The 14819-nt window shown below is 45.0% G+C and overlaps 1 protein-coding gene across 2 annotated transcripts in view; it reads right to left on the reverse strand.

Moving 5' to 3' along the window:
• Positions 1 to 14605, reverse strand: part of DENND11 (DENN domain containing 11) — a 52254-nt gene extending 37649 nt beyond the window's left edge. The window contains exon 1 of one of the 2 annotated variants that reach the window (XM_010804612.4): positions 14436 to 14605. Coding sequence is in view for 1 of the 2 variants with exons in the window: in XM_024991195.2 (XP_024846963.1) it covers positions 13967 to 14216 (250 nt within the window). In the remaining variant the exon portion in view is untranslated. Of the gene's footprint in view, positions 1 to 13966; positions 14225 to 14435 lie in introns of those variants that run through there. The other variant, XM_024991195.2, reaches the window with a different exon arrangement.
• Between the last annotated feature and the right edge of the window lie 214 nt (positions 14606 to 14819).

Genomic DNA, 14819 nt, shown 5'->3' on the forward strand with positions numbered 1-14819 from the left:
GTCTTAGCTCCCCAACCAGAGATCGAATCTGTACCCCCTGTACTGGAAGGTGAAGTCTTATCCAATGAATCACAAGGGAAGTCCTAGATATTGTAGTTAGGTAGAAAAATGTCCTTTTTCTCAGGATGTTTATTCTGAAAGGAGTGAAGTCATGTCTGCATTTAGTTTGAAATGGTTGAGGAAGAGAGTTTATATCTGCATTTAGTAAGTTCTGATACAATGCTTCCTGAATTTGTGTCAGTTGATATATATTGAGAATAATGTGCACACAGGGAATTTCACATTTGCTAATGCTAATAGATTCAATGTGATCTCAATGAAAACCCCAGTAAGCTATTTGTGGATATTGACAAGTTTTAATTCTAAAGTTTACATGGAAAGGCACAAGGCTGAAATTAGCCAGCACGATACTGAAGAGAACCAACTCTACCTGATTCTAAGACTGACTATAAAGCGACAGGAATCCAGACAGTGTGGCACTGGCACAGATAGATCAATGGAGCAAAACAGACAGCCCCAAAACATACCCACATGAATACAATCAACTGATCTTTGCCAAAGGAGCTAAGGTCATAAATGGGAAAAAAGACAGTCTTTTCAACAAGTGGTGTTAGAACAACTGGACATTCATATGCAAAAAATGAATCCAGACACAGACTTTACACAACAACTAACTCAATATGAATAGTATGCTTAAATGTAAAATGCAAAATTATAAAACTTCTAGAATATTAGAAAAAAATCTAGGTGACTTTGGGTTTAGCAATATTTTTAGATACATCAAAATCATCATCCATGAAAAAAAAATTCATTAGTTGTACTTCATTAAAATTAAAAACTTCTCATCTATGAAAGATGCTATTAAAAGAATAAAAAGAAAAACTAATGATGGGGTAAAATATGTGCAAAAACATATCTGATAAAGGCTTAAATCCAAATACCCAAAGAACTCTTAAAACTCAACAATAAGAAAACTCAATTTAAAAAATGGACAAAAGATCTAAATAGAATCTCACCAAAGAAGATACGCAGATGGCAAACACACACATGAAAACCTGCTCGATACTGTGCCATCAAGGAACTGCCCATTAAAATAATGAGATCGTACTACACACCTATTAGAATGGTCTGGAATACTCTTGCCTAGAAAATCCCATGGACGGAGGAGCCTGGTGGGCTGCAGTCCATGGGGCCGCTATGAGTCAGGCATGACTGAGCGACTTCACTTTCACTTTTCACTTTCATGCATTGGAGAAGGAAATGGCAACCCACTCCAGTATTCTTGCCTGGAGAATCCCAGGGACGGGGGAGCCTGGTGGGCTGCCGTCTATGGGGTCACACAGAGTCGGACATGACTGAAGCGACTTAGCAGCAGCAGCAGCATGGTCAAAATCCAAGGGCTTCTTCCCTGGTGGCTCAGACTGTAAAGAAACCTCCTGCAATGCAGGAGACTTGGGTTCAATCCCTGGGTTGGGAAGATCCCCTGGAGGAGGAAATGGCAATCCACTCAGGTATTCTTGCCTGGAGAATCCCCATGAACAGAGGAGCCTGACAGGCTACCGTCCATGGGGTTGCAAAGAGTTGGACAGGACTGAGTGACTAAGCACACACAGAATGGTCAAAATCCAAAACGCTGAAAACACCAAATACTGACGAGGATGTGGATCAACAGGAAAGCTTATCCACTGATGGTGGGAGTGCAAAATGGTACAGCCACTTAGAATGACAGTTTGACAGTTTAGTTTACAAAATCAAATATATGTGTACCACACGATCCAGCAACCATGCTCCTTCATATTTATCCAACAAGTTGAAAACTTATGTCCACACAAAAGCCTGTACATTGATGTTTACAACAGCTTTACTTACAATTGTCTATAACTGGAAGCAACCAAAATGTCCTTCAAAAAGGTGAATGGATTAAAAAACTGTAGGAATCCATATAAAACACACTGTGCTGGGCTTAGTCACTCAGTCGTGTCCAACTCTTTGCGACCCCATGAACCTTAGCCCGCCAGGCTCCTCTGTCCATGGGGATTCTCCAGGCAAGAATACTGGAGTAGGTTGCCATGCCCTCTTTCCAGGGGTTCTTCCCAACCCAGGAATCGAGCCCAGATCTCCTGCATTGCAGGCAGATTCTTAGCCATCTGAGTCAACAAAACACCATTCAACAACAAAAGGAAATGAGCCACCAAGCCACACAAAGGCATGGAGGGAACTTCTTAAAAGCATATCGCTAAATGAAAGAAGCCAATCCAAAAAAGATATATTCTGTATAATCCTAACTATATGACATTTTGGAAAGGAAAAACTACGGACAGTAAAAAAAAAAAAAAAGATCTGGGGGTAATCAGGGATGAAAAACCAGAGCATAGAGGATTTTTAGGGCAGCAAAATCATTCCGTATGATACTGTTATGGTAGATAACCTAACACTGTGCATTTTTCAAAACCCATAGAAAGTACAACACAAAGAATGAACCCTAATGAAACTATGAACTTCAGTTAATAATAATGTATGAATACTGGTTCAACAATTGTATCAAATATGCCACACTAATGCAAGATGTCAATAACAGGTAATGTAGGTGGGTGGGTAAGGGAAGAAGGTATATGATATGGAAATTCTGTATTTGCTGCTTAATTTTCCAATAAACCTAAAACTGTTAAAAATAAAATGTATTAATTAAAAAAGCTAATAAATGAACTGCTGCTGCTGCTGCTAAGTCGCTTCAGTCGTGTCCAACTCTGTGCGACCCCATAGACGGCAGCCCACCAGGCTCCCCTGTCCCTGGGATTCTCCAGGCAAGAACACTGGAGTGGGTTGCCATTTCCTTCTCCAGTGCATGAAAGTGAAAATGAAGTCGCTCATTGTGTCCGACTCTTCGAGACCCCATGGACTGCAGCCTATCAGGCTCCTCCGTCCATGAGATTTTCCAGGCAAGAGTACTGGAGTGGGCTGCCATTGCCTTCTCCGTAATAAATGAACTAACCTAGGTTAATTATCCTGGGGGTAGAAACGATATTGTGGTTAGGCAGGGTAATGGCCTTTTTCTTAGGAGATTTATACTTAAGTATTTAGAAATGAAATGCCATGATGCCTGCAAGTTACTTTCAAACAGTTCAGAAAAAAGTATATCTATACATCCTCAGTTCTGCTCTAATGCTGGCTGAATTTGTCCAAAGCAAGTGACATATTAACAGTTTGATCACAGAGAATTTCATGTGTGCTGATATGTGGTTTTGATCTCAAGGATTACAATGTGCATACAGAAAACTGCACCCAGCTGCAGAAATATACAAGATGAATCCCAACACAACACTCAAACCCCTGCCTGCTACCTCGGTTCATCATGTGTGTTCTGAGCCACATTTACCTCCTCTAGTGTTACGACTTTCCATCCAATTTCACAAAGCTCTTTTCCACTGCTTCATAATAACTCACAGACTCCACCCTTCCAACAACCACCTTTGTAAGCAAACCACACGTCTTTTTTTTTTTAAGTAGAGTGCTATATTTAAAGTAGTGATGTATTTCTTAGCTATTTAATATATGTACAGTCGTCCTACCACTTTTTATTATGTTCCTATGTTTAAAGTGTTACTCAAGAGGTTTTTAAATGCTGTGCCCCTCACCCCATCTTCCCCATAAATGCTATGGTTTTTACTGCAGGATTTGCTTAGCACGGTGGTTTTTAGAAATGCATATTTCACATCATGGTAGAACTGACTTTACAAGGATAAAGCAAATATGGCAAAATGTCAACAAACGGGGAGTGAAGGATATACCTAAGTGAGGGACATACAGGTTTTTAAAATTTCCTAAGGTGTAAAAAAATTCAACATATGAGAGGGAGACAAGAAGATAGAGTAGAAGGACTTGAGCTTACCTCCTCTCACAACTACCTGTTGAACAACTATCAACAAAAAAAGACTGGAACCTATCAAAAAAGATACTCCACATCCAACACACACAGTCACAACTAGATGTTCTTCCAAGGACAAACCAGGAAGAAATGGCAAATACCAACAGACTAACCACAAGTGCTGAAATTGCAACTGTCATTTAAAAACTTCCAACAACAGAAGTCCAAGGCTAGATGACTTCACAGGTGAATTCTATCAAACATTTAGGGATGAGTTAACACCTGTCCTTAGGAAACTCTTCCAAAAAACTGAGGAGGAAGGAACACTCCCAGACTCATTCTATTAGGCCACCATCACCCTGATACCAAAACCAGACAAAACCAACACACAAAAAAGAAAATTACAGGCTAACATCACTGATGAATACAAATGCAAAAACCCTCAACAAAATACTAGCAAGTCAAATCCAACAATATATTAAAAAGATCATACACCATGATCAAGTGGGATTTATCCCAAGGATGCAAGGATTTTTCAATATCCATAAAACAATTAGTGTGATATACCATATTAACAAACTTAAGAATAAAAACCATATGATCATCTCAATAGATGCAGAAAAAGCTTTTGACAAAATTCAACACCAATTTATGATCAACAAACAAACAAACACTCTCCAGAAAGTGGACACAGAGGGAACGTACCTCAACATAATAAAGGCCATGTATGACAGATCCACAGCTAACGTCATACTCAATGGTGAAAACATGAAAGCATTTCCTCTAAGATCAGGAACAAGACATGGATGTCTACTCTTGCCACTTTAATTCAACATAGCTTTGCAAGTCCTAGCCATGGCAAACAGGAGAAAAAGAAATAAAAGGAATCCAAACTGGATAAGAAGTTAAACTGTCACTGTTTTCAAATGACATGATACCATACATAGAAGATCCTAAAGATGCTAGTAATACCAGAAAACTACTAGAGTTCATTAATGAATTCAGGAAGGTTACAAGATACAAAATTAATACAGAAATCTCTTGCATTTCTATACACTAACAACAAAAGATCAGAAAGAGAAATTAAGGAAACAATTCCACTTACAATTGCATAAAAAAATAAAATACCTAGGAATAAACCTACCTAAGGAGGCAAAAGATCTGTACTCTAAAAACTATAAGATGCTAATAAAAGAAACTGAAGATAACACAAGCAGATGCAAAGATACACCATGTTCTTGGATTGGAAGAATCAACACTATCAGGATGCTTATACTACAAGGCAATCTATAGAGTCAATATAATCCGTAACACATTACCAATGGCATTCTTCCACAAACTAGAACATTTTTTTTTTTAATTTGTATGAAAATACAGAAGGCCCTGAATAGCCAAAGCAATCCTGAGAAAGAAAAATGGAGCTGGCCCCCTGACTTTAAACTATAAAGCTATACTAATCAAAACAGTATGGTACTGGCACAAAAGTAGAAATATAGATCAATGGAACGGGAAGCCCAGAAATAAACCCACACACCTATGGTCAATTAATCTAGGACAAAGAAGGCAAGAATGTACAATGGAGAAAAAAGTCTCTTCAATAAGTGGTGTTGAGAAAACTGGACAGCTACATGTAAAAGACAGCTATATGTAAATCAGAATATTCTCTAACACCAAACACAAAAATAAACTCAAAATTGGTTAAAGACCTACAGGTAAGGCCAGATACTGTAAAACTCTTAGAGGAAAACATAGGCAGAATACTCTTTGACATAAATCACAGTAATATCTTTTTGGATCCACCTCTGAGAGTACCGAAAAACAAAAACAAACAAATGGAACCTAAGTAAACCTAAAAAGCTTTTACACAGCAAAGGAATCATAAACAAAATGAAAAGAGAACCCACACAATGGGAGAAAATATTTGCAAACAAAGTGACTGACAAGGAATTAATCTTCAAAATATACAAACAGCTCATGCAACTCAATATTAAAGAACAAACAGCCCAATCAAGAAGTGGGTGCTCAGTTGCTCAGTCGTGTCCGACTCTTTGCTACCCGCTACCCGTGAACTGTAGCCTGCAGACTCCTCTGTCCATGGGATTTTCCAGGCAAGAACTGTAGAGTGGGTTTCCATTTCCTTCTCCAAAGAAGTGGGTGGAAAATCTAACTATGTATGTCTTCAAAGACGACCTACAGATGGCCAAAAGGCACACAAAAAGATGCTCAACATCACTAATCATTAGAGAAATGCATATCAAAACTACAGTGAGGCACCACCTCACATCAGTCAGAATAGCCAACATAAAAAAGTCTACAAATAAATGCTGGAGAGGCTGTGGAGAAAAGGGAAGCCTCCTATATTGTTGGCAGGAAGGTAAACTGGCACACCCATTATGGACAATACGGAGGTTCCTTAAAAAAGACCTACCATATGATCCAGCAATCCCAGTTCTGGGCATGTATCTGGAGAAAACTGTAATTTGAAAAGATACATGCACCCCAGTGTTCACTGCAGCCCTATTTGCAATAGCCAAGACAACCTAAATGTCCACTGACAGAAGAACGGCTAAAGGTGTGGTACACATCAATATATACAATGAAATAGCAGTCATGAAAAAGAATGAAATAATGCCACTTGCTGCAACATGAAAGGACCTGGAGATTATCATACCAAGTGAATTAAGTCAGAGTAAGACAAATACCATATATTTATATGTGGAATCTAAGATGAAACAAACGAACTTATTTACAAAACAGAGACAAACTCACAGGCTTTGAAAACAAATTTATGGTACCAAAGGGGAAAGGTGAGGAGGAGAGATAAATTAGGAATTAGGTATTAACTGTAGCCATGAAATTAAAAGATGCTTACTCCTTGGAAAGAAAGTTATGACCAACCTAGATAGCATATTCAAAAGCAGAGACATTACTTTGCCAACAAAGGTCCGTCTAGTCAAGGCTATGGTTTTTCCAGCATGTATGGATGTGAGTTGGACTGTGAAGAAAGCTGAGCGCCGAAGAAGTGATGCCTTTGAACTGTGGTGTTGGAGAAGACTCTTGAGAGTCCCTTGGACTGCAAGGAGATCCAACCAGTCCATTCTGAAGGAGACCAGCCCTGGGATTTCTTTGGAAGGAATGATGCTAAAGCTGAAACTCCAGTACTTTGGCCACCTCATGCGAAGAGTTGACTCATTGGAAAAGACTCTGATGCTGGAGGGATTGGGGGCAGGAGGAGAAGGGGACGACAGAGGATGAGATGGCTGGATGGCATCACTGACTCGACGAACATGAGTCTGGGTGAACTCCAGGAGTTCGTGATGTACAGGGAGGCCTGGTGTGCTGCTATTCATGGAGTCACAGAGTCAGACACAACTGAGCAACTGAACTGATTAACATACACAAACTACTATGTATAAAGCAATCAACAAGGACCTACTGTACAGCACAGGGAACTCAATATTCTATAATAACCTATATGAGGAAAGAATCCGAAAAAGAATGGATATATGTTTATGCATAACAGAAGCACTTTGCTGTACATTTGAAACTAACAACACTGCAAATCAACTATATCCCAGGATAAAATAAAAATTAAAAAATGTATCCTATGAATTAAGGAACATAACTGAAATAACAGAGTTGGGAAAAACCATAAGCTAAGCATAAAGGACTTTGCAAAAGCAAAAAATAATTGAGACAATGTGCTATATTTAGGGGGATGAAGCAGCATGATGGCTAAAGGTCATTCTTTAACAGAAAGAAAACACGATGCTCAAAAATTAGAAGCCCGTTTATATAAGAAAATTGTACAGGCTTAAAGGAAAGTGATTTTGCAAAAATAACAATCCTTGTGGTGAGCCATGTAGGGCCAGAAAAACCTCACACAGAATGCTACCTACCGCAGCCTCAGCCCTCACGTGCAAAGCCATTCGGTTTTCCAAATCTCCTCACCACACTTCAGGAACCCAGCCAGGGAGCTGATCCCAGGGGTAAGCAATTAAAGAGAGGGGGCGATCAACAAGACAGGTGCCTTGTTTCCCAGCTTGCTCTCCTTCCATCTCCAAGTCCCCCCCTGCCTTGGGCCCATCACAGGTACACACGGGCCCTGCCTAGCCTCCCGCTGCTAAGACAACTTATGTGGAGGGATGGACATGACAGCACGAAGAACAGACGTGGCAATCTGCTTTGTGTGCCTTCAGCCAGTCATTCAATAAATATTGGTGGAACATAACTTGGCAGCCTGGAGCCAGATGCTGGGCTGGGGCAAAGGAACTTGCACTAACAGATTACTGAGTTGGCAGCTCACTGAACCCAGGGAAGCTAGAGGACAATGCTGAGCCTGGTTGTGGATGCAGAGACGGTCTGAACCCCATGGCCTGGTGGGCCAGGGCCTCCCAGGGTTGATGTTTCATAAGCTCCTGTGCTAGGTGAGATGTACTCTGTCTTATCTCCTCCATACAGGGCTGCCTCTATCTTCTCTTTCAGTCAAAATGTGGAATGACCACCCCTCGCCCCAGCATATTTGGACTTCATCAACCATCATTTCTCCAGAGAGAAGAGAATGTCAGCTGCCACTGTTGATGCCTGCGAGAAAGCTGATCTCAGAAAACCGAAAGCGGAGAAAGCAATGGTCTTGAACCAAAATAATCTCTTTCTAACGGGAAATATGTGACTTTCCTTCCTCCTTTACTCCTTCCTTGCTGGGCGGTTCCCAACCAACAATTTCCTCCTGAGGTCTTGATTTCATAATCAGCGACTGATGCAAAGGTCCTGTTACCACTCCTTGACCTCAAGTAGGGAGCTATGTACCAGTTCTCCTCTCAGAAGAAATGTGCCTTGATTTTCAGTCTTTCCTTCAGGTTCCACCCATCAGCATACATACAGGCCCTCATTCCAGTCCAGAGGTACAAAGGAATCCTGTCTCATGAAAAAAGGCAAGAATCCAGGAGTGCTCGTGGTCCCCACTTCTGCAGTAGGCCTCCAACCCCAAATGGAAGAAACCTCAGAAGCTTACACGGTTCAGATTCTAACACCAGGGATGTCAACAGCCCATATCATTCGACTAGGTCTTACATAGCTTTGAATTGTCGTAACATCACCTAGGATGAGAGTCTATCCAAAGCCAAGGAAGAAAGGGTCAGGATAAAGAAACCTGAGGCAGGAAGTAATTAATCCTGGTGATTTCAAGTCAGCCATATGCCAATCCATGGCTGAATTCCAATGCATTAATTTTACATGGAAGAAACTTTCCATTTCACGGACACCGTATCATTTTGCACCAGGCAGTGGTGTGGTGTGACGTGGGAAGGACCACAGACATTGGATGCAGGCAGAGCCAGCCTGCCTCTGGGTTCTGCCCCCACCTCTGCTCTGTGACTTAAGATGACTTCATGGCCCCGTGCCTGTCTGCCTCATGACTGCGAATGCTGTAAGGGATTGGATAATTCCTGGTCCATGGTGGGCATTCGGTAAGCGGTGGGTGTTATGACTTCCCCTCCTACTCGAGTCTCCATCAGCTTTCAAGAGAAGAAACAGAAGTCACAGCAGATGGTCAACAACTGACTTCTCCCTGAAAACCGCAAGTAGGTGAATCACCAACAGCCTGGGAAAGAGTCTGCCAACATGGGAACTAAACAAATCCACCAGTTGTAATCCACCGACTTCTGACTGAAAGTACAGAGAAAAGCCATGGCCGAATTACATCACTTGAAGAGGCTTGCTTGCCTTGGCTATCAGAACCAGCCTTCTCTTGGCCTCTATGAGCTGGCCATCCCTAGGACTGCTCTTCTTGCTTCAAAACTACACTCCAAATTTTCCACTCTCATTCTCCTCTGTCACTTTCCCACCAGTGGCTGGAGCCATTTATTATTTGCACGAGTCAGATGACCTGGGCAGTCCTCCAAGTTATGCCTCAGATACCACACCTGGCCCTGCCTCCCTGGGCCTCCGTGTCACTGTTGTTAAAAAGAAAATAGCTTGTGTTTTGTTGACTGTAAGGAGAATGTATGGAGGTTAAAACTTGTGCATGTGAGTGATTTTAATACTATAGTCATTTGAAGCATGCACTAAATTAAATAAGGGGTTCAGATGTAACTGAGGCACTGGCTAGAGGTTGAGGGAGGAACAGGTAATTCATCCCTAATCAGGAAGAACAAAGGAAAAAGAGACATCCTATAAACCGCGGCAGGTGTCCCACCCCTCAGTCATCCCCACATAAACACACACACACACAGGAGTTTTCCCTAGACACCCACAAAATAACTCTGAGGAAAATGGAGCTGTTGAAAGTGGATCTCTTATAAACAAACAGTCCAAAAGGCTGAATCACAGGTATCACCCATCGTAGGTTCAAAGCTCTACCTGCCTCAGGCCCATACACAGGCCCTCAGTTGCACGGTGAGACGCTATGTCACTTTCATAGAGGGGGTTGGGGAGGGGGGAGGCTGATTTCCAAGCATGGTATTACCTTTTCCCTTAATTAGGCAGAGGAAGAAAATTTAGTTCCTAGAGACCCAAAGAACAGAGTCAAAGCTCTAAATGATGGGTTGGACACAATAAAAAAGCAATATTCTGGCTGCCAATCTCTCCCACCCGGCTCGTAGAGTCAGCATCTGGGCCTGCTTTCAATAGCAGCTTTGTAGCCCAGATGGCCGGCACCACCACATCCCAGGGACTCCCTGCTCCAGATAAAGACTGAGTGTGTCAGCGAGTGAGTGTGTGAGAGAGAGACAGAGAGGACGGAGCGAGAGTGCGTGTCAGAGAGAGGGAGGCTGTACCTCTCTTGACCCTGAAGCCCTGGTCCTCACATCATCTACGGAGCCAACAACCATAATCTTCAAACCGTAGCTCCAATGAAAATAACATTCTTTATGCCCCTACAGTCTTCTCTGATTCTTCCTACAGATGCTCAACCCCAAACCTGTATCCAAAAGTATATACTCTCTTATTCCCATATAACAGTCTGAGAATCACTGAACATTCCCTGTTCAAGTGTGTGTGTGTAACCAGGTCCACTTCTCCCTCTTACCTGTCCAAGTGTGTGTGTGTGTGTGTGTGTGTGTGTGCTCGCGCGCGCGCGTGCGCCTGTAACCAGGGTCCACTCCTCCGTTTCATTCCCTTTCAGCGCACAGACCACTCACGCCCTGACAGATGACCCACAGGGGTGGATTCTCTCCTCCCCATCCCTTCTTGTACTCTCGCAGGCTCACACACCAACGTGTTGTTACCTGCACCAGGAGGGAAGATGAATGAAATACCCACGGCCTGGGCAGTAAGCGCCTGGGGAGGTTTGGGGAGAAGGGAGAAAGCTCCGAGGGGAGGACGCGGAGGACACAGTGGGAGACGTGGGGCACAGATGGGCAGTCATAGAGACGACAGTGTCTCCTATGTAAGAACTTCTGTGATACGATCTGATTTGGGTAAAGAAGCCAGTATTCACTTTACTACTTTGGCTATCATAGGTTTAGGAAGGCACAAGTCTTGGTGGACCAAGATTAAACAGCAACATAGAGCAGACCTGCCTCCATAGCAGGATAAAGGTTGAGACACTCAAATGAAACTGGGAGACAGAAGCCTGGCCCCAGTGACGTCTGCCTGGGTATCTGATACCTCCCTGGGTATCCGAGGGCCTATGTGTCACCTCTGCAGCCCGAGACTCCCCCAGCCCTCACACAAGGGACAGGCTCTCTGAGGCCCTCGTCCCAGTGTTGACCTTTGTGGCCCTGGGAACCCCAGGAGCATTCATTCATTCATTCATCCCATCTTTTACTTTTAGGTGCTTCATCACACAATTTTTACTCAATACAGATACTATCAGAATTTTTTTTTTTTTTTCAGAATGTAAAGTGCCATTCGGAACTAGGATAATGATGAATGAGAATTATGGGCAGGAAACAGCAGCTTTCCAAAAAAAACAAAAAGTATCACTCATAATTAAAAACACACTCTGTCTCCTGCCCACCCCACTTTCTCCCATCCTTTCCCCTCTTTGCACACAGTTAACAGGAAAAGTTAGGAGGGCAGATGTTCAGGTCATGTTGAATATACTTGAAAGACAACCAGACTCACAGCCACAGCTAGTTAATATTTCCAAATTACTTAATCATCTTTGTTCTGTTTGCTCATGTATAAAATGGGGTATAAATGATCATCCAATTAGAACGGTGGTGAGAATTAAGTGAAACACCATTATGGTAAAACACCTACACAAAGCAAGTGTCCAAATGCCTGTTACATCCCTTCTTTCCACACTAATCTCAATCTGAAAGCCATTACAAATACACACTCGTGTACATGTGTGTCTCCACACAAATACTTACACACATACCCACAAAACCATGCGCACCAGCTGTGACTAACAAGGCAGGGGGAGGGGCCCAGCTCTGAAGTACTTTTCGGTATTATTAACTCCACCTGTGGTCAGCCCAGTTGTTTTTTTTTTTTTTTTCCTCCTCCTCCTCTACCCCTCTGTCTCTACCCCCAGTGCAACCACTGCTAAATCAGATCCTGTGAATGCTCCCTCTCCATTTCTTCTAGTTACTCTTAAACACTTTTCAGAAAGAATTTCATGTGCACATCTATGTACAGCAGGAATAAGGAATATTATGAGTTACAAAATAGTATGTTTTTCTCTAGCGATAAAGGTTACTTCGGTCAAAAAAGAACAGTTTTCCTGTCTGGGAGTCCCAACCATATGTCAGTTAAGCAGCCTATGCGATGAGCATTAAAAAAACAAAAAATAGAAAATGACAGTATGTACTACATGTGAAAGGGATTAGTTCTATTTCATGAAACTTTAATTTCAGTTACATATGTATGTATGGAGCAAACTGATTGGTATGTACAATGAATTTCATATGTTGGGTCACAGTCAAAAAAGTTTGAAAGCCATAGGGAAGGGGCCAAGGAATCGCCAGGAGTCAGAAAGCTCTAGTCTCCCCACAGCTGTTCCTATTTCCTCCTGGGCCTTGCTGGGTTCTAATCCTGCCCATCTTCTGACATCCCAAGATCCTCACCACTTTTCCTTTCCCTTTCATTCCATCGCACCCTTTCATGTTTTTCAGAAAGGTTTCTACAGTTCATCCTTGGAGGACCAGGTAGGGACCTAGAGAAAAAAGCTGACACTCCACATAATTAGACACTCCACATTCCAGCAACTTCAGTGGACTGAGAACAGAAAGACCCATCTGGGTTTCTTAACCCCAATTCCATGGACAGAGGAGCCTGGCAGGCTCAGGTCCGTGGGGTTGAGACTAACCCTACACGACTGAGCGACTAACACTTTTCAGAACCATGAGCTCTCCTCCCTCCACTCCTGAGAGCCGAACCCTTCCCCGACCACCTGAGGCTCTCCGAGGGAGGTATTAGCGACTGAACAACAACTTAACGCCTTCACTTTTGAACCCCAGGAATTCGCTCACCAGTAAAATGCACACTTCCTTACCGGATGGTTAGGCTAAAGATTATGCGAGATCACCCTTTAACTCTCCAAACACACCCGCAAAGAGCCTACCGAGGAGGTTTCTCTTTTAATCCGTCCCCAGCTTAATCCCTCCGTGCCATCCCTTAATACTCCAGGCGTTAATTCCTCAAAATAATGCCGTCAGAGAGACTGAACTTGGGCGCTCACAAAGTTACCAGGCGGAGAGGGATGGGGAGCGAGGGCGGGAAGCCGAGAACCTGGAGGTTTAGGACGATCTGTTTCCGAAGGAGTTCACCTGGAGGGGTGGAGGGGCGTTCCTCCTCTTCACAGGAGAAACCGATTAGCCAAGCCCGAAAAGAAAACAAAAGCTAGCGTGCCCGTGGCCACGAACAGGATCCTCTATCACCACAGAAGTCCAAACAGGACTGTGGGGACTGGGGCGCCGGCTGGGGACCCGCCGTGAGGCAGCGGGACGGAACGGAGAGGGGGGCCCGGGGGCGCAGGGAACAAAGCCCCACGGCCCCAACCCGCTGAGGCACCCCCTGCCCGCCCGGGGGGGCCCCCAGCCGGCGGGGAGAGGGGTGCAGGTGTGCGGGTGCGCGCGCAGCGAGCCCCTCCCCCGCCGTCCCCGAAGCCCGGTTGGGGGGCGACCCTCGCCCCGGTCCTGGGGCGGCTCTCACCCGAGCGGGGATCGAAGGTGACCACGAACACGGCCACCACCTGGTCCTCCTCCACGTCTCCCAGCTCGAGGCGCCCCGGTTGCCGCAGCTCCTCGGGCTCCCGCCTCCTCGGAGGCTCCGCGGCCGCCCAGCCGCCCCCACCGCCGCCCCATCCCCGGCCTCCAGCCTGCGGGACTGGGGCCCGCGGCGGGGAGACGGCGGGGCCCTCGGCCCAGCGCAGCAGCGGCGCCGCGTCTCCGCGCTCCACCATGGCGAGGCGAGGCGCGGCGCGGCGGCGAGGAGGAGCCGCGGGCCGCGAGGGGCGGGCGCAGGGGCGGGCTGCCCGCCGCCGCCGCCCGGGCCTCCGCGCACCCGCCGCGCCGCCGCCGCCCCAGGCCCGCACCTGCCCCAGCCGCCCCGCCCCGCGCCCAGCGCCCTCCCACCCCGCTCGGCTGCGTGCCGATCCCGCCCGAGGAGGCGTCCTCCCTACCCGCTTCGCGGAACTGCGTGCCGGGTTTGAGATTTCACGGATGCATCTGCGCTCTCCGGGGTGGGGAAAAGTGCGGTGACCGGGACGCGAAGCCACTTGAATCTGTCTACCTGTGCTTTCTCACTTAAGATTCCGTGGGATGACCGTACCGCCGTGAATTGTTATTCGCCACCATTATTTTGCAAGTCCCCTGGACATGCAGACCGTGACAGATAGGTGTTACATAACCCTCGATGTGCAGCCAGAGCTCCCGCGGTGCTGCGAGTGAAGCAGAAGAGGGGAGCCGTGGCTGCCCGCGTTGTTTGCACTTGGGATGTGACCTGATCCCCTGAAGCTGTGGGATTTGGTGTCCGGCCAGGAGCAGTTGTGTGTGTATCACCGTGT

The sequence above is a fragment of the Bos taurus genome, chromosome 4 (assembly GCF_002263795.3).
Source record: "Bos taurus isolate L1 Dominette 01449 registration number 42190680 breed Hereford chromosome 4, ARS-UCD2.0, whole genome shotgun sequence".
Lineage (NCBI taxonomy): Eukaryota > Metazoa > Chordata > Mammalia > Artiodactyla > Bovidae > Bos > Bos taurus.